At 40.7% G+C, this 20,824-nt stretch overlaps 1 protein-coding gene across 4 annotated transcripts in view; it reads left to right on the top strand.

The window, feature by feature from the left end:
• The window catches only part of RFX7 (regulatory factor X7), a 151,778-nt gene extending 133,950 nt beyond the window's left edge, over positions 1-17,828 (top strand). For all 4 annotated transcript variants that reach the window (XM_089310396.1, XM_070054228.2, XM_070054230.2 and 1 more), the window contains exons 6-10: positions 2,350-2,470; positions 3,783-3,863; positions 4,468-4,675; positions 9,109-9,404; positions 11,677-17,828. In XM_089310396.1, coding sequence (XP_089166522.1) covers positions 2,350-2,470; positions 3,783-3,863; positions 4,468-4,675; positions 9,109-9,404; positions 11,677-14,955 — 3,985 coding nt within the window. In that variant the 3' untranslated portion in view covers positions 14,956-17,828. The remainder of the gene's footprint in view (positions 1-2,349; positions 2,471-3,782; positions 3,864-4,467; positions 4,676-9,108; positions 9,405-11,676) is intronic.
• The last annotated feature ends 2,996 nt before the right edge of the window (positions 17,829-20,824 follow it).

The following is a 20,824-nucleotide window of genomic DNA, read 5'->3' as shown; positions in this document are numbered from 1 at the left end:
AAAATGTTAGTGTAATAATACATTGAAAACAACATAAGAATCTAAATCATGGAGGGCAAATGCCCTCCTTCTCATTTGAGTTCAATTTTTTAAGCACAAGTGCCAATGCTGTTACAGGAGGCAGCAGATAATGTTTCTTTTTTTGCTTTTTGTTGGTCTTTTGATGTGTTTCTTTAAAGCTTGTTTTAAATATGGCATATAAGTGGGCTTAATGTGACTCTTAAGCCTTTTTCCTGATGCTGACAATATAGTGGTGAACCAGATAGCTAAGGCCATGACCCAATTCAACTTACAGTGAAATGGAAGATACAAAAAAGTAAATTATTACATAATTATGAATCAGGAGAGAAAGAGGACAGAGTACACTGGTAGAAAATAGAGAGAGGGTGACAAGAAGGCACTGCTTTAGATAGGGTAGAGACCCTTTCAAAGTCATAATTTAAGCTGAGCCTTGAAGGCTAAGTAATGTTCCAAGTAGAGAAAACAACATGTGTCAAGTTGTAAGGTGCCAATAAGTCTAATTTCATTCACTTTTGTTTATTTACTGGAATAAACCATAAAGATGACTAGTTTTGCTTGCTACTGAAATTATATATTTATTGCAGTTTATTTCCATTGTTAGCACCAAAAAATAGTCCACCCTTAACCTTTATACCTTCCGTCGATGACTGAACCAATCAAAGTATTGCATTTAATCTCCATTTAAATACAAGGCTGCTTACACATCCCATATAGGAAATTTTCAATGCATGTTTATTTCACTTTCCTTCTCCCCATGCTCTAGTGTTGTTGAATGTTTGCTGACAACTCCTCCCACCGCAAACCCCAGGGATATGTAGGATTTGTTGTAGGGATAGGGAGGAGACATCCAAGACATTGTCTCTATTCCCATTCTCTCTGTATTAAGGCTCCCAGGAGTCTCCACTCCTCCTCACTCTGTCTCAGTTTGACTACTTGAGCTCAGGTCACTTCAGGAATGTTGCCAGGATATTCAGCAGTCTAAGAGAAACCAAGTCTTTGGTACCATTTCACCCCGCCCACCATGCCTCCCACTCATTTTTGTTTCTTTCTGGGTCCTAAGCCCCTCTGTTAGGCTCTCTACTACATGATTTCTTTATCAAGACGCTGCCCTCGTTGATGCTGAATGGGAGGTGAAGTAGGGAAATATGGAATTCCTTTGACTTCCTCTTGTTTGGCATTTCCTGGGTAGTGGTTCTCCTAACATTTAAGAAATGCCTTGGCAGCCAAAGCAAGGTGTGGTTTTGGTCAGCTGCTTAACTGGTAGAGGATTGGCATTCTGCCCATGACTGGCAGCTCTAGAGAAAACAGAACACCTGATTTCAGTAGTAGCAAAGTCTGACTTATGTCTCTGATCCCATATGAAGTTACCTGCCTTACAAAGCAACTCATTTCCTGGCAGGAACAGGTGTAATGGTGTGAGCGGGGAGGGCATCGGGCCTTCAAAGCTTCTCTCTGTGCCTTTGTTTTTTCCATCTTTAGTGAAACTTGAGTGTGTTGGTATAGATGAGCCCCAAAGTCTTAGTTCTAACATACCATGTTTCTGAATTTTCAGTCCTCTTAGTAGTGTTGTCTCTAATGCCAACATGCATGATGTTTATATTGGAAATCATTTCAGTATGTGAGCCTGATACATACATGGAAACAGACCCTACTAGTCAAGCTGGATGGGTCCATTCAGCTCAAAGTACAGGTTGGATTGTAGCTGAAAACTTGGTACCAACGTTGTATCTTACTGCAAGTTTCTTTTTTTTTGTTTTTGTTTTTGTTTTTGTTTTTTGACAGGCAGAGTGGATAGTGAGAGAGAGAGAGACAGAGAAAGGTCTTCCTTTTGCCATTGGTTCACCCTCCAATGGCCGCCGCGGCCAGCGCGCTGTGGCCGGCGCACAGCACTGATCCGAAGGCAGGAGCCAGGTGCTTCTCCTGGTCTCCCATGGGGTGCAGGGCCCAAGCACTTGGGCCATCCTCCACTGCACTCCCGGGCCACAGCAGAGAGCTGGCCTGGAAGAGGGGCAACCGGGACAGAATCCGGCGGCTCGACCGGGACTAGAACCCGGTGTTCCGGCGCCGCTAGGTGGAGGATTAGCCTAGTGAGCTGCGGCGCTGGCCACTACAAGTTTCTTAAAAGCGATTCTGTATACTCTGAAGGTGAAACCAGCTAAACTTAAGTTAATGCATGTCTCCAAAGAGTGATAATTATATAAATTATGATGAAGGACTTAAGATTTGCTGCTTTACTTTGTCAGAGGGATCAAATCACGTTGAAGTAACACATTGCTATGTAATTTTGAATTCTGTGACTCTCTAAATTGCTCCCTCCTTCTTTTTCAGGAGCTATTGTGACAATCTTGGTTACCATCCATTAAGTGCTGCTGACTTTGGAAAGATCATGAAAAACGTCTTTCCAAACATGAAGGCACGTCGTTTGGGCACAAGAGGCAAATCTAAATATCCTTTACCGAAATGGTTTTAATAGTCTCTTTGGGTTCTCACTTATTGTAGAACCATCTGTTGTTGTAGTTCAACTGGCAGCTATATTTAGAAATAAATTTAGATCAACAGATATAAACAACTCAAATGTTACTTAGTAGAATGATTACAGATATTATTTTCCCAGCTATTTATCAAACTGCAAAAGAAAGCAAATAATGATTCATTTCTGTATTAGGGTTGTGATAGATTCTTACCTGGTTCTGTTACTGTGAAATATTAATGGTCTGATCTCCATTGCTTTAACAATAAGAATTATTAAATCATACTAAAATTTCACCAATTATAAATTGTATCAAAGTAGAGAAAAAATGTTAGCTTATTCTGTTCTCTTACCTTTAATTTAGAAACATGGGGATCATTTTGGCCAAAAAAATATATATATACATCATTCAGAAGCATTTCCTAAACGTTTCTTATGAAGCTTGCATTGAAAGATTAATGTTCACCTTAAAGTATTTTTCAGCCAGCTATTTAAAGTGAGTATTAAAATTAAAGCAAGGGCACAGAAAATGTCCTTCATGTGATGAGGAAATGCTTAATGAGCAAACAAAGTAAAGAAGTGAAAATTAAAGTTCTTCCTACTCTTGGAAGAAATTGTGAAATAGAGGGTCTCTGTTAGTAGAAGCACATTTGCTTTCTCCCTGCTCAGCTCTTGGCCTTTTCCAAAGCATAAAATTGGCTACTGTGGAGGAGATGAGAGAAAGGGGGAAGGGGGGAGGCTGCTTTTCTAAAATGGTTCCAGGTGTGTTCTACCCAGTTGTTGCATGACGTGTCCTTGATTCCTGAATACAAACAGAAATGTCGTGATGTGTCTTTGGCATGTTGTAGGCGATAATCCTGTGTGTTTCAGTGGAAAAAGAGAAACGAAAAGGTTAAAACCCTTGTGACACTCTTAAGGGTTGTTTTTGTCCCAGTGCCCTGGGCTAAAGTTTCCCTTCCCTGTGCCAGGTTTCCATCTGGCTATTCCTTTCCTTCTGACCTGTTTGTTACTGGCACAGCATATTAGGAACATTTATTCATAAAATTTATAACAGATGAGAATCATTGCATTTAAGACAGTAATATTTAACATTCCACAAGGACTGTTCCAGTTTAAAAAGAATGAAAGTGTCCAGAGCTCCTAATATTAAGGTTTTTCTTACTGAAGAATTCAGAAAGTGGATGTTATGCTGATTGTATTCTCATTTCATATATGGTTATTTCTCAGGTGCTATCTACATAATCAGTTCATTTAACTTCAAGTACTTTGACCTTAACTATTTATTACATATTGCTACAGTGGACTGAGAAAAAAAGCTTTTGTTCACATGCCAACACTGCCCAACCTTGACTTTCACAAAACTGGAGATGGGGTAAGAAGTACACCTTTTACTTTTAACAACTAGAATAGTACCTTTATATCAGCATTGAAATTCATCCTGCAAAGTATCATTTAGATAAAACCAGGAGCAAGAAACTGTGCCTTTACTAAGTAAATGAGCAAAAAAAACCCACAGTGCCTGAAAAGTATTAGCATGTGTCACCACATTAACATGAAATTTGGGAGAACAAAGACCTAGCATTACTGATTTGTAGATATGTCCATGGTGTATAAGAAAAAAGTCATAGGAGAATATCTACAGCATATATATTTTTCAGAAGAAAAAAATGTGATAACTGGCGTAGTTTGTTTTATTGCTATTAGAAAAGGCTTTTAGATTCAAAACATCTATTGATCTTCATCTGTGGTTAATACTCATTTTAAAAGTTTTTCATAATGCGCTGATTGCTATATACTGGAGGGTAGGAGTTTCTTACTTGCAAAGGAGTTGTTGTCTGCCAACAGGTTACCTCATTGTGCTTTCATACAACAGATTTAGATTTTATCTCCTAATTAAGAGTGCGTATCTGGTATATGCTTCGATTTAATGTCTCTGAATTGTCTTTAGAAGTTCACTCGTCTTTTTCCTTGTCTAGTTGGAAGGAGCTGAGCCTTCTGGGCAGCTTCAGAACATTGACGAGGAAGTTCTGTCTTCCGCTTGCCGCCTTGTGTGTGAGTGGGCCCAGAAAGTGTTAAGCCAGCCATTTGACACAGTCTTGGAATTAGCCCGCTTCCTTGTCAAAAGTCACTATATAGGCACCAAGTCAATGGCAGCTCTAACTGTGATGGCAGCAGCACCAGCAGGTATGAAATTATTGCTTATATGCTAAAACTAACTGAGGTATTACTCTGTTTACCATTGGTCACAAAAGAAGTATTTGACCAAAGAGCTTCATCCTTTTAGTATTTCTGTAAGTTCACTCTTACTCCACTGCACACTAAATTTTTTTTTAAGATTGATTTATTTATTTGAAAGTCAGAGTTACACAGAGAGAAGGAGAGGCAGAGAGAGGAAGAGGTCTTCCATCCGCTGGTTCACTCCCCAATTGGCCACAATGGCCGGATCTATGCCGGTCTGAAGCCAGGAGCCAAGAGCTTCTTCAGGGTCTCCCACATGGGTTCAGGGGCCCAAGGACTTGGACCATCTTCTACTGCTTTCCCAGGCCATGGCAGAGAGCTGGATCGAAAGAGAAGCAGCCAGGACTCAAACTGGCTCCCATATGGGATGCAGGCACTGCAGGCAGCAGCTTTACGTGCTCCACCACAGCGCCGGCCCCTTCACACTAAATTTTAATGAGTTTCTTGAACCAACAAAATAAAAATAATCCTTTGATTATAAAGTCTAATATTATATTTTTATAGGTTGGTCCATTGGAATATAAAACTATTTCGATGTAGGCCTTTGGCACAGTAGTTAAGACACTGCTTGGGACTACCTCATCCCATGTCAGAGTACCTGGGTTCAAGTTTACCTCCACTTCCAGTTCCAGCTTCCCACTAATGCACACCCTGGGAGCAGCAATAATGGCTCAAGTACTTGGGTCACTGCCACCCACGTGGGACACGTAGATGGAGTTCCAGGGTCCTGGCTCCCACCTGGCCTGGCCCTGGCTATTTCAGGCATTTGGGAAGTGCACCAGTGGATGGAACATCCCCCTCTGCTTCTCTGTCGGTGTGTCTCTCTACCTTTCAAATAAATAAAAAATTTAAAAAACCAGAACTTTAAAAAAAATAGAAATTAAATGATTTGAATTCTCCAGCAGATGTTTTATTAATTTTCCTATTACTATTTTTTAAATTTAAAGCATATATGTATCTAAATTAACTACTAGAATTAAGATCATGCTAAATTTGAAATTCAATGCTACTCTTTCTCTACCTCTCCAATAGATGAAAGTAAATTTAAAGCCAGGTAGGGGGAGCGGGGAAGGTGCAGGCATAGCAGTTGAGATGCCCACATCTCATCTCAGAACACCTGAGTTCAAGTCCTGAGCTCCACTGCCAAGTCCAGCTTCCTGCTGATACACACCCTGGGAGGCAGCAGGTGATGGTTCAAGTAATTGGGTCCCTGCCACCCACCTAAGAGACTTGGGTTGAGTTCCCGGCTCCCAGGATTTGGGGAGTTAGCCAGTGAATGGTAATATTTTCTTGATTAGATTTAGTTGTAGATATAGATATATAGGTAGATCTCTGTGTCTCAAATAAATAAAATTTACATTAGACTCCTATTCCAGAAACTAATGCTCATAAATAAAATGATCATTGTGCACCATGATAGATAAATTTGTCTCACAAACTTCTTTTGAGACATTACTGTAAAATAAGGAGGAATATTAACATGAAATAATATTGATGGAATAAATGTACCCTCCCAAGTGAATAGCTGTGTGTGTCAGTTCTGATGAAATTTTTAATGTCTTTTTTAGTCATACTTCATAAACCTAAAGGGTGAAGAAATTGCTTTCTAACTCTAGAAAGTTAACATCTCTATGAAAGAACACATCCTACCATGAAACTTGTTTTCCAAGGCCTTTTTATTAAATATTTTTAAATATACAATAGATGTATCCTAGCCAGAATTGTAGTCTCTTAATTCACTTCTTTTTTTTAGTATCGTAACTTGTACATTTTAATATTAGTTTTCTTTAGCTTTACGTTTATCAGAAGCTTTAAGCATCTCTTTGTGTGTACGTGACCCACCCTCTCTGATTTTATAGTCAGTAGAAAATCCATTTTAACACAGTCTCCACAAGAGCTAGTCATAATTTTTCCTGGGTACATGTAAGCTGTGTGACCTAAATCTGTTCATTTCTTCTTACCAATAAGCAGGCAAATGCTTGGCCTGAAGTAGCTAACTAGGTGACTCACATATGTTACTTATCTGATTCCCCCAGCAGGCCAAAAAGATAGGTGATACTTATCCCCAGTTTGCAGCTCAAGAAACAGGGAGGGTAAGGAACTTTTCCATGAGTAAATAAGTACCAGAGGGGCCGGCGCCGTGACGCAGTAGGTTAATCCTCCGTCTGCAGTGCCGGCATCCCATGTGGGTGCTGGGTTCTAGTCCTGGTTGCTCCTCTTCCAGTCCAGCTCTCTGCTGTGGCTTGGGAAAGCAGTAGAAGATGGCCCAAGTGCTTGGGCCCCTGCACCCGCATGGGAGACTGGGAGGAAGCACCTGGCTCCTGGCTTCGGATTGCCACAGCTCCGGCCGATGCGGCCATCTGGGGAGTGAACCAACAGAAGGAAGACCTTTCTCTCTGTCTCTCCCTCTCACTGTTTATAACTCTACCCCTCAAATAAATAAATAAAATCTTTAAAAAAATAAGTACCAGAGCCAGGGTTTGAATCCTGATTTCCCTGTTTACTGCAAAGCACAGGTTGACTGAGTTATACCTTACTGTCTTCTTACCTTCTGGCAAAATGAGGCATTAGAAGACATGGACCCTTGACATTCTGTTTCCTCTGCCCATACTGAGAGTGAGCAGAGTTCTTGGATGCAAGGTTGAAGACCCAGGAGGAGGCATCACGGGGAAAAAAAAACAAGACTCTCTCTGTAATATTTCCTACATTGTTCACAAGTCTCACTGAAAGAAATCTTGAATGAATAATGAATCAATTTTTAAAGGGTAAAAAAAAGTGTGGGGTTTTTTAAAGTATTAAAAATTACATAAACAGATACTTCAAAAAATTTGTGAAAAATGAAGTAAAAGATGAGTTTACTTTGATGCAAAAAATTTGAAATCCAGGCAGTTTTTTTGTAATATGCATTTTTCATGAACTTATGTAAAACCCCTCATACGTAAATAGGTGTTTTTCTCTGTTTTTAAAGCAACCAGCCTGGGAGGCTAAATGCTTTACCAGTTGTAAGATGACTCAAAGCATTTTTTTAATCACTCCTTTAATTTTGTTCTCAGCCATTAATATTATTTTTTAAAATATCCTTGGTAGTAGATTAATTTTCATCCTTTGAAGGTGAATTTTATTTTTTTATAAATATAGTGTCCATATTAAGAACAGGTTGTGTTACAAATGTCCTTTTGTAAGTCAGCTGCTTGGAACCCGTTCCCGTCTAGAAATCCTGGCAGGAGGGATAAGACAGCCACGCTGTGAGCCGCGGGCGGAGGCTCTCCAGGGTGCAGGTGCTGAGAGGCTGAGCTCAGGGGTGGCAGCTAAGAGGGAAGAGTACAATTTGGGCTGGATTTCCAAAGAAAAAGTGGTACCTAAGTGATCGAAAGGGGTCAGAAAGGTGAAGGATTATTAAGGAAAGAGTGTGTGGGAGAGACTTAGGAGTCTTCTTGTTCTCTCCCTGCCCGCCCCGTCCCCAGGTTGTGGCTATGGACTAGACTGATGGAGAGCAGCAGGGGCAAGGAAGAGCAGGGCTTCCCAGCAGGACTGTGCTGTCCTCCCCTCTCCTCTCTCTCCTGCCTTTGCTGACCACAGCTTGCTCTCGCATGCTCTCAGTGCCGCAACCTAAGTGTGAAAAGAACTTTTGAAAAAGATAAATTTTTATTACTCAATCAGATTTTTTCCAATTTATGTCTTGCTCATTTTATCATTTTTTGCCCACTGGCTTTGTTTTTATTTATTTATTATTATGACAAAAGAAAACTTGATGTAGTAATACAATAAATTCCCACTACTGTTTTAGTTTTCTTAATTGCACTTTTTCAGAAGATGTTGACCTTAAGAATTTCTGCTTCTTAATTTCTTCTGTGTCATACTGGAACAACCAGCAATTAAAATAGTAGTACCTATTTTTATGAATTACTAGTAGGATCCAAAACAATTTCCCCATATAAATTTTCTTCTAAGATGTGGAGTGGTGTCAGCAGATATTTATTAAATGCCTCTGTGGACTGAATATTGAAATCATGAAAATGCTTAAGTTTCAGATTAGAGAAGAGGGCAAAAAAATACTGATGTGATAAATATTGTCTTGGTGTTTACCTTAGCTCTTGCACATTCATGTTGTGGCTTACTCTCTTCAGAATTATCTGTTAGTGTTACTGTAACTGAAACTCACCTGAGTTAAACCATATTTTACAGTGTCAATACCATATTGATAAAGGTTTATAAATTGGAAGTCTAATCCTTGTTTTTATCAAAGAAATCACAAATGATAATTTTCTGGTTTGGTTGCACTGCCCAGTAGATGGCCACATATTCAAAGAAATTGAATTTTAACTACCTTCTATAAAAGGCGAGTACTTACTTTAGCATTCCTTTCTGTTTATTTGCAGGAATTAAAGGAATTCCCCAGCCTTCTGCATTTATACCTACAGCTGAAAGTAATTCCTTTCAGCCTCAAGTGAAGACTTTGCCATCTCCTATTGATGCTAAACAGCAACTGCAACGGAAAATCCAGAAGAAGCAGCAAGAACAGAAATTACAGTCCCCTTTGCCAGGAGAATCCTCAGCAAAAAAATCAGAAGGCTCTACAGCCAATGGCGTGGCTAATCTTCCCAATGGAAATCCTGCAATCCTGTCTCCTCAACCTATTGGTATCGTTGTGGCAGCTGTCCCTAGTCCCATTCCGGTAATATCATTAAATAACATTTGGCCTTACTGGGTTGGTGGGAAATCAGTGGTTTAGTTAAGACTCAGATGAGGGGTGGGTGTTTGGCCTAGCAGTTAAGATGTGAATTGAGATTCCCACATCTGCTATGGGAATGCCTGGGTTCAAGTCCTGGGTCTGCTGTCTACTCCAGATTCTTGTTAATGTGCACTCAGAGAGACAGCAGGTGATGGCTGAGTTACTTAGGCCCTGTCACCCATGTGGGAGACCCAGACTGAGTTCTCAGCTTCCAGCATTGGCCTGTCCAGCCCTGGCCATTGCAGGCACTTGGAGAGTGAACTAGCTCCCTGTGTGTGTGTGTGTGTGTGTGTGTATCTCATTTTTTCTGCGTCTCAAATATACAAAGTAGTTAATTAATTTTAAAAAGTGGAAGGTAAGAAGGAGATAAGTTTAAGTTGTAGATATATTCATAACTTGGGACCAGCGTGTAGAGCCGTGAGCTAGGCTGCTGCCTGGGATTCTGGCATCCCATATCAGAGTGCCAGTTGAAGTCCCAGCTGCTCTGCTTCCAGTCCAGCTCTCTCGTGATGCACCTGAGAAAATAGCAGGCGATGGCCCAAGTATTTGGGCCCCTGCAACTCCCATGGGAGACCCAGACTGAACTACGGGCTCTGGACTTCAGCTTGGACCAGCCCCAGCCATTGCAGCCATTTGAGGGGTGAACCAGTGGATGGAAGATCTCTCTCTGTTCCTCTCTCTCTCCCTCCCTCCCTCCCCCCATTTCTCTCTTTCCCTGCCTCCCTCCTTCCCTCTCTCTTTCTCTCTGCTTTCTATCTCTCCCTTCCTCCCTCCCTCCTTCCCACTCTGCCTTTCAAATAAAATAAATCTTAAAAAAAAAAAAAAAAACCACTCATAAACTGACACTTGTCTTTGGTGCACTTCAGTCATTTATCTTTCACTCTAGATAGATATTGTTATCACAAAGTGAGCCATGAGATTAACTTAATGAAAAAGTAAAGATCTAAGACCTACAAAGTATGCGTATAATCAGTCAGAGCTTTATGTAACAATGAGTCACTTTCAGATTGTTTGTCCCTGGACGAGTGACATGCAAACTTTTTGTAGTTTAAACATTTTTCCTTTTAACATTCAGATGGGACAGAATTGTGATATGTATTTATAATACTTTAACATAGGCTCTCTCTGTGACATGCTAGATATAGGAATAGGAACTTGGACAAGTCCCTTTGTGACTCCAAGTTTATTTCCTTATCTGTAATAGTTTCCTATCTCACAGCTGAGGATATAATGAAGGACTTTTAAATGAGAGTGCATCATGCTGAAATAAAGTACTGTATGGTAATATTGAGAATATTATTAAGGAGATATTTCATCTTGTGTTTCTTGTTCTTATCATTCTCATATCACTCAAATCATTAAAACATGAATACTAGGAACCACTCTGTTCACTGTAGAGCAAACTTGGGTAGACAGTTCAGGACCTTTTTCAAAGGTTTAGTTACTAAAGTCCAAGGTAGAAGAATTGTGTTTTTTTTTTTTTTTAAAGATTGATTGATTTGAAAGACAAAGTTACAGAGAGAGAGAGAAAGACACAGAGAAAAAGAGATCTTCATCTGTTAATGCACTCCCAAAAGACTGCCGTGGCTGGGGCTGGGCCGGGCCAAAGCCAGAAACCAGGAACTCCATTCAGGTCTCTCACAGAGGGTGGCAGGGGCTCAGGCACTTGAACCATCTGCTGCTGCTTTTCCAGGCACATTAGCAGAGAGCTGGAGTGGAAGTGGAGCAGCCAGAACTTGAACTGGTCCTCATGTGATGCCAGCACTACAGGTGGCGGATTAACCTGCTGCACCACAACACCAGCCCCCAAGGAGGGGGGGCTGATATGATAGTATCTGATATGACAGTATCTCCTTCGAGCCATCTTCTTGACATAGCTTCTTTAAGATCTTTTCCTATAACTTCCTTAAATCATTTCAGTAAGTGTTCATCCCAGGTATAAAGTTTTTAGTCTCATTTACAGAAAAGCATCTAATGATGTTCTCATGTGTTACTGTATTTTGTACCACATTGTATCATGGTTGCATTTATTAAAATATCTATCTGGTTATATAGAACCTCCTCTAGAATAACTCTTCCAACATAGGAATCGTCTTTATTTTTCTCTTTAACAGTAACATTTAATAAATGCCTCACTATCACAGAGACAAACAAGCTACTGTGTATGTCCTACACTTGTTTAGTCTGGTGTTTTTTGTTTTCCCTCTTTTGACAGGTCCAGCGGACCAGGCAGTTGGTAACTTCACCGAGTCCAGTGAGTTCATCTGATGGCAAAGTTCTTCCCCTCAACGTGCAGGTGGTCACTCAGCACATGCAGTCTGTGAAGCAGGCACCAAAGACTCCGCAGAACGTTCCAGCCAGTCCTGGGGGGGATCGTTCTGCCCGGCACCGCTATCCTCAGATTTTACCCAAACCAGCCAACACCAGTGCGCTCACCATCCGCTCTCCAACCACTGTCCTCTTTACCAGTAGCCCCATCAAGACTGCTGTTGTGCCCGCTTCACACATGAGTTCTCTAAATGTGGTGAAAATGACAACAATATCCCTCACGCCCAGCAACAGTAATGCCCCTCTTAAACATTCTGCCTCAGTCAACAGTGCTACAGGAACGACCGAAGACTCCAGGAGCGTCCCACAGATCAAGAGCGGTTCTGTTGTTTCTCTTCAGTCTCCAGGCTCTAGGACCAGCAGCACTGGGGGAACTTCCACTGTGGAAGTCAAAATGGAACCCGAAACATCAGCAGATGAGCATCCTGTGCAGTGCCAAGAGAACTCCGACGGGGCTAGGGCTCCCCAAGCAACACCTAGTGCCCTTACAGGGCAGAAAAGTAATACAGAGGGAGCAGCGCAAAAACCTTCCAGTGAAGGCCCCGTGGACATCAAAGCAACTAAGGTCTGTGACCAGAGGACCAAATGTAAAAGTCGCTGTAATGAGATTCTGCCAGGCACTTCAACAGGCAATAATCAAAGCACTGTCACTCTCCCAGTTACCACTCAGAACTTAACTTTCACCAGCACCAGCTCACCATCTAATGGTGACTCAATAAATAAAGACCCTAAATTATGCACTAAAAGTCCACGGAAACGACTGTCTTCTACATTACAAGAGTCCCAGGTGCCTCCTGTAAAGAAACCAATTGTGGAACAGCTTTCTGCAGTTGTCATAGAAGGTCAGAAACCAGGCAGTGTTAAGAAGGACCAAAAGGTTCCACATTCAGGGAAAACAGAAAGTTCAACAGCAGGTGCTCAGATTCCTAGCAAAGTATCAATAACTGTCAATTCACACATAGTGGAAAATCAACCCTTGAATTCTTCTGCCCTTATTATCAGTGATTCAGCTTTGGAACAGCAGACAACACCATCATCATCTCCAGACATAAAAGTAAAACTTGAAAGGAGTGTCTTTCTCTTGGACACAGATTCTAAACCAGATGGCAGCTTTAATCCAAATGAGTGGCAACAGGTCACTAAGGATTCTGAGTTCATATCTGCCAGCTGTGAGCAACAGCAAGATATCAGTGTTATGACAATTCCTGAGCACTCTGATATCAATGACTTAGAGAAGTCCGTTTGGGAGTTAGAAGGAATTCCACAGGACACATACAGCCAGCAGCTACACACCCAGATGCAAGAATCTTCTTTGAATCAAATACAAGCACATTCTTCAGATCAGTTACCTCTTCAGTCCGAACTGAAGGAGTTCGAGCCTTCTGTTTCCCAGACAAATGAGAGCTACTTTCCTTTTGATGATGAACTTACACAAGATAGTATTGTGGAAGAGCTGGTGCTTATGGAGCAGCAAATGTCAATGAACAATTCGCATTCTTATGGTAACTGTTTGGGAATGACCCTTCAGAACCAGTCAGTAACTCCAGGAGCTCCCATGTCATCTCATACCTCTAGCACCCACTTCTATCATTCAATCCATAGCAACGGCACACCAATCCACACACCCACACCCACTCCTACACCAACCCCAACCCCAACCCCAACCCCAACTCCCACATCCGAAATGATTGCTGGGTCTCAGAGTCTGTCTCGGGAGAGCCCTTGCTCCAGGCTAGCCCAGACGACACCTGTGGATAGTGCTTTAGGAAGTAGCCGACACACACCCATTGGTACTCCACATTCTAACTGCAGCAGTAGCGTCCCTCCCAGCCCTGTTGAATGCAGGAATCCATTTGCATTCACCCCAATAAGCTCCAGTATGGCCTATCATGATGCCAGCATTGTCTCAAGTAGTCCTGTGAAACCAATGCAAAGACCCATGGCCACACACCCTGACAAAACCAAGCTTGAATGGATGAATAATGGGTATAGTGGGGTTGGTAATTCATCAGTTTCTGGCCATGGCATTCTCCCAAGCTATCAGGAACTCGTGGAAGACCGTTTCAGGAAACCTCATGCTTTTGCTGTGCCTGGGCAGTCTTACCAGTCTCAGTCCCGACACCATGACACTCATTTTGGTCGTTTGACTCCTGTCTCTCCTGTGCAGCATCAAGGTGCCACTGTAAATAACACCAACAAACAGGAGGGTTTTGCCGTCCCTGCCCCTCTTGATAATAAAGGAACTAATTCATCCGCCAGCAGCAACTTCAGGTGCCGGAGTGTGAGCCCCGCTGTCCATCGCCAACGTAATCTTAGTGGAAGCACCCTCTACCCAGTGTCTAATATCCCACGGTCCAATGTGACCCCCTTTGGAAGTCCGGTAACCCCCGAAGTTAACGTTTTCACAAATGTTCACGCAGACACATGTGCCAACAACATAGCTCAAAGAAGTCAGTCAGTTCCATTAACAGTCATGATGCAGACAGCTTTCCCAAATGCTCTTCAGAAGCAAACAAACAGTAAAAAAATAACCAATGTGTTGTTGAGTAAACTTGATTCTGACAATGATGATGCAGTGAGAGGTTTGGGAATGAACAATCTGCCCTCCAATTACACGGCGAGGATGAATCTCACTCAGATCCTGGAAACTTCCACTGTTTTTCCTAGTGCCAATCCACAGAATATGATCGACTCCAGCACTTCTGTTTATGAATTTCAAACACCATCTTACCTCACCAAAAGTGATAGCACCGATCAGATCAGTTTTTCTCCTGGAGATAATCAAGCACAATCTGAAATTGGAGAGCAACAATTAGATTTCACTAGCACTGTTAAAGACCTGCTGAGTGGAGACAGCTTGCAAAGCAACCAGCAGCTGGTGGGTCAGGTGGCGTCTGATCTCACTAACGCTGCCTCTGATTTCTCTAGTGACATTAGGTTGTCTTCTGAGCTCTCAGGCAGCATCAATGATTTGAACACTTTAGACCCAAATCTACTGTTTGATCCAGGTCGTCAGCAGGGACAAGATGATGAAGCTACACTGGAAGAATTAAAGAACGACCCATTATTTCAACAAATCTGCAGTGAATCCATGAACTCCATGACTTCATCAGGTTTTGAGTGGATAGAAAGCAAGGACCATCCTACTGTTGAAATGTTGGGTTAAATTGTGTTTTATAATATGTAGCACACTGTATCTAAAGACATATGTATTGTATTTGTCTTAATGGAAGTGCCTCCCGCAGCAGAAACACTTACTATTAATTGTGACATTTTAAAAGCGTTTGCTGCAGAAGTGGTTTCTTCTTCAGTAGGAAATGGTTAGACTTGCCTCAGTTCTTAACAAGTTTCTGAAGACAGTAGGCTGTAGAAGAGCAAGTATTAGGTTTTTAAATTTTATAATGTTCCCCATTTAATCACATTGTTTGCTAGTAAAGAATTGACTAGCCAGCTTTTACAAGAGCAGTCTAGATCTTTATTTTGTATAAGTTCATTTTAATTCATCAGTTAATCTACACAGGATTCTGAAGAAACCATCAGTTTTAGGTATAGCTATTTTGTTGTTGGCATTATCTTTTAGATAAGAAATCATAGCGAAGATGAACTGTAGACGAGAAGGTCTTCCTTGACACAGGGATAATATTCAGGTTATTATAAATATTTAGGCTTGAAGCATAGAGCTACTGTAGGATGGAGAATCTCTGTAGGACTTTCTGAGGCTTCAGTACCATTTATACCCACAATGAAGGGCTTAACTAGGAGAGAAAATGGAAAATTAAGTATTAAGGAAAGCAAAAGCTGCACTAAAATTTTTAAGAGGAAAAACTAGTAGCCATTTATACTTGTGACCTTGCATTAGTCTTATTTTAAAATGTTGATTTTAGTATGGAGCTAGCAAACAGAGATGCACAGGCACACACATACACACACACATGCACACACACAAGTCATTATTAACTCTAGAATGTAATTTAATGGAATAAATACAAGTATGTTAGAAAAATGTTTCATATTTTATTATTTACTAGTTGAGATAGGGATCTTAGAAGGAAAAACATTTTAATTTCAACAAAATGGTTGAATGTACATATTAAAATTCTATTTAAGATTTATTTTGAGGTTTTTCATTATAAATATTCTTTAGTAACCAGTTTTTTCCTCCTCCATTTAGTGACTGACTCCTTCACTCCTGCTGAATATAGGAATGCAGTTTGATCATGGGATCCATTTGAAAAACAAATAAGCAAGGAGATAACAAACTGAATGAGAAACGTTTTACCACCTAAGGTCTGAAGCCACATATCTTTATATATCTGATAAAACAAAGGGGATATCAGTAGTACTTGAAGAAGAGGAGCATTTTATTACATGCTTAATTTATTTATTGTGATAACCACAATTGCAAAAGAAGCAAAGCACTCAGGATTTGTTTTAAAATGTTTCTCTCTATGGCTCCCATTTTGTTTTATGGATAATATTTATGAATTTCACATTGACACAAATCTGCTCACTAGTTGACAGCTCCATTTAAGTGTGTTTCAAGATAACTTTCAAAGAGGTTTTTTAATTGCCAGTAAGTTTTTAAAGCTAACATTAACCCGTTTGCTTTGCTACCTTGAACCTAGCTAGGCTTTTTATTTTTGACCTTCATTAGAAAGCCAATCAGAAAACTACAATCAATGAATATTTAACAAATGTGATGAAAGGTTTAATTTAATAAGTTTTCATTGTTCAATAAATTTGCAAGCTAGGGTATTAACATATTTTGATAAATAACTGGTGCTAGCATTGGCTCAGAGGTTTATATATTGGTATGTCCTAGTTATTGGCATTTGTGTGTGTTTGCTGTTATCTTGATTTAATGATCTGTTAGATTTTTTTTCCTTGATGCTAGTATTTCTTCACTGTACATTGAGACACAGCACTACTGCACACCAAAGTATGCAATACCCAAAGGAAACTGTGTGATTTCTTTTAACAAATGATGGGAGCCTTTCTATATGAGATACTCTGAAAAGGAGATTTTGAGGCCATTCTAATCCCTTGTTTACATTATTAGCTTCCTACTAATATAAAAATAATGGAAATCTTTTTTGATAAAAATACTAAGACTGGAGGATTTTTAACCCCCTGTACAGTATCGCAGCAAACTCTTTAAATTTGATTGAATTCGTCCAGCAAACTTTCTGGGGTTCTATATTGCACTAAATTTGTTGAACCTGTGGTAGGCACATCTCTTAGGATAAATGCAACCAATACAGTCCACAGATTAAACTTTTTAAATGTGTTTCATTATGAAAAGACAAAATGTCATCAAAGTGACAGATAAAATTGTCTTATGTAGCAATGTGCATTGATCTCAATGAGATATTTCTATTTCTTATTCTCTTACATGAGAATATTACAGCAGGAAGAATTAAGTTTAGTTTGCTTCACCATGTTAATACATGATCACAAAATGTGCATGAGTGTTATTGACTTATCTTGTACAGTACTAGGTATTCCTGTAACCACTTTTTTTTTCTTGGCTGTATTGAAACTGGTTCACTGTTAACCAGGCAAGCATAGTTATTCACAAGTTATTTACTTTTTTATGTTTACTAATTCTGCTTAGTTATTGTTGAATATGTTCTTTTCTGAGATTATTTTCATTGTTTTGATGTTTAAAACATTTTGCATACTGTTTATCATGATAAGACTTCATGAAGTAAATAATTTTGCATATAATTGCAATAAGCACTGACTTTTGAACTGAAAAGAAGGAAAGTGTTTTTTGTGCAGTGCATCTGAGGTTCAAATAATAGTCTTGTACTACAATGTGCTTTACTACATCATAAATGACAAAAACAAGCCCTGTTTCATGTTTTCATTTAGTGCAAAAAAGTCAGACTTCCCCCAGTGTTCTGTTGTCTGTTGTACCTGCTGAAACTACAGTAGTTGAATATCGCGGTAGCATTTCAGTTCTCTTTTTTTATTGAAAGTGCTCAAAAATTGTTTTTTAAATGTTTTCAAAAACAATTAAAAACATTTTATATTAAACTGACTGGATCTTAAGGTGATTTGTGGGATGTATTTTATTTAGACAATGTGTTGTTTTCTAGATAGACCCAATGCTGTTGTGTGATCTCATAACGTTTGAGGAAGTGGATAAAAATCAGCACAAGGCAGAATGGTGCTCTGCCAGTGATCCCAACAAATACACAAATATTTCATGCATTGGAACCCTGCTGTTCACTTGATATCTGTTGCCAATGAATGGTACATGGCATAGAGCTTTATGTTGTCTTTAAAAAAAAGGGGGTACCTTCTCTTTTGTTCTTTCACATAAGGTGAGCTTTAAAATGTTAGCCTATGGAGTGCCTACATAGAGGTATCCCTGGATTTTGAACAGAAAAATAATAGAAAGGGGGACAATGTGAACGCACAGCTTTGTTCAAAACCAATATAAATATTTCCATTAACTAGAAATACAGAATGCTAACTATATTGAACTGAAGCCAGAACCTAGGATGCGAGTCCAGGAAGCAGGCAGAAACAGCCAGAAATATCAGCTCTTGCGAAGGAATGAAACCAGTGTCTGGGATAGATTTCCTCACTCTTGATACTGAGAAACAGCAGCAGATAGTGCCTGGCATTGTAACTTATACTGTGGGCATGTCCCTGCTCATCTGTGTGTTCAGATAGTTTTTGATCTGTGATAGCCCTGCCATCACCACAGGACTAGAGCCCTGATTTTGGACAATTGGTAGAAGCAGTTACAAGAGCAAAGAAAGAAGAGAGTGCAGATTGGGAAGGAAGAAGTCAAAGAGCAGGAAGACTCACACAGGCTGAGCCTGCAAACCAAAATTCCAGAGCACTTACGTAAAATGAAACCAAGAAATACTATCAGTGACCACTCAAGATAAAAGAAACTACCTGGAGGTTACTTTGATGGTTCCTCATGCAAGGGAGAAGTGGGGGGTGGGGAACGTACTGCAGAACGCCTGAAATGTTTTTGGTTGCAAGTAGTGGAAAACCTGACACTGACTTAAACCATAAGAACGCTTAATTTTATCTTTTTTTTAAATTTTTTTTGACAGGCAGATTTAGACAGAGAGAGAGAGAGAGAGAAAGGTCTTCATTCCGTTGGTTCACCCCCCAAGTGGCCGCTACGGCTGGCACACTGCGCCAATCCGAAGCCAGGAGCCAGGTGCTTCCTCCTGGTCTCCCATGCGTGTGCAGGGCCCAAGCACTTGGGCCATCCTCCACTGCCTTCCCGGGCCACAGCAGAGAGCTGGACTGGAAGAGGAGCAACCGGGACAGGATCCAGTGCCCCAACCAGGACTAGAACCCAGGGTGCCGGCACCACAGGCGGAGGATTAGCCTAGTGAGCCACAGCGCCAGCCCTTAATTTTATCTTGATAGGAATTTTGGATATAGGAGGTTCAAGGGCTCATTCAGAAGCTTATTGTTCATAAGGACCAGTTTATGGTTTTCTTTGTTTCTGTTCCACCATTGTCAGCCTTGCTTTTGTGGGTCTATTACCTCAAGGTCACAATATGGCTTCCACAGTTCAAATAGACACTTACACATCACAAGCAGGATAGTAAAGGCAGTCCTTATTGCTTTTTATCACACACACACACACACACACACACACACAAAAAATCTCTCCTAGCGTCTGCTATTAGACACTCCACATAAAGACTCTCAGTCTCATTGGTCAAAGTCAAGTCAAAGGCCCACCCTAATGCAAACTACTTAGATTGTTAAATACATACTTCATGCCTAGGGAAGAGACCCATTTCTTGATGCATGTGATTATCCATCTACAAAGAGTTCTGTAACCAAGGGAAGATACCACAGGCTTCCTGGTGCAGATGACTGCAGAAACTCCACAGCTGGGTAAGATGAATAATCACCTGTAAGTGTCTTACAGTCTTAGGAAAACCTAGTTACATGTTGGATGTTGTCAGAGGTAATACATAATAGACTAGCTACATGGAAGAAAAGAGGTAAGGATGTGTACTTGGAGGAGCCAAGAACAGGACAAAACAGGTCTTAGGATGACACTCAGAAGTGTAGGTTTATTGGGATAGACCGTTAACTGGTATTCTCTTTCCAACCTGAAAAATGAGTATTATTGAATATTGGATATCATAAATGCCAATTGCCTCAGCTCTTATTTCTATAATAGGTTGGGTTTTTTTTATTTTTGTTTGTGAAGTAGATTGATTTTGACATGAAGTGCTATAAATGAATTTTTAGATAATAAAATTACAAATTTGTGGATAGGATAGCTTATCAATATTATATAAGTTGAAATGTTTTAAATCTGATTGGCAGAGCCAAGATGGCAGCAGAATGAGAAGCACTGGTGACCACTCCACACAGAGGCACCAGCGTGAACAGCTGCACTCAGACCAAGTCACCGTCACAAGAGCTATGGATACCAGGTGAGAGACAACTGCCTCATCGTGTAATAAGTAGTTACGTTGAAGAAATCAAGAAAGAAAGAGTGTCCTGTGTCACCCTCCTGTGCTCCAAGGATGTAGAATGGGAGACACCTCTTGCTTAGGAGAGGGAGAACAAACTAAATCCCAGTGCCAGGCCCGCTGGGGGAAAATTCAATCAGAACCAGCCCCTTACCTGGGAAGTGAATATTTGGAGCTTCCACAGTCAAACTTCCACCTCCCCAAACCACTGTTAGAAAAATATGCTCCAGCCACATGAGGGGACCAGGAGATGGAGCTCAGGACCATGCCTCAGAGTTCAGAGCCAGGCTTGATGCACAGATACCCAACACCTGATAAAGCCCAAAGGACTCCACCACCCAGCAGGTGCTCACAGACTGAGTCTCTAGATTTGCCCAGCATCCAGAAGGCACCTGCACTCCAGTGGATCAGACTCATTTTGACTTCTGCCATTACCAGCCTCAGGTGGAACTGATGGGCAACCCCAAAGCTTTGTGGGGCCCAAGGACTGTGGGAGCCAGATGTGACCAGCCCAGGGCTAATCTGAGTGGCCAAGTGGTTGTCTTTACTACCCTCCTCCAA

This window comes from Oryctolagus cuniculus, chromosome 12 (assembly GCF_051225735.1).
Source record: "Oryctolagus cuniculus isolate XC-2025 breed Fujian yellow rabbit chromosome 12, ASM5122573v1, whole genome shotgun sequence".
NCBI lineage: Eukaryota > Metazoa > Chordata > Mammalia > Lagomorpha > Leporidae > Oryctolagus > Oryctolagus cuniculus.
Note: the sequence above shows the minus strand (reverse complement) of the source record. Positions and strands in the feature narration are given on the sequence as shown.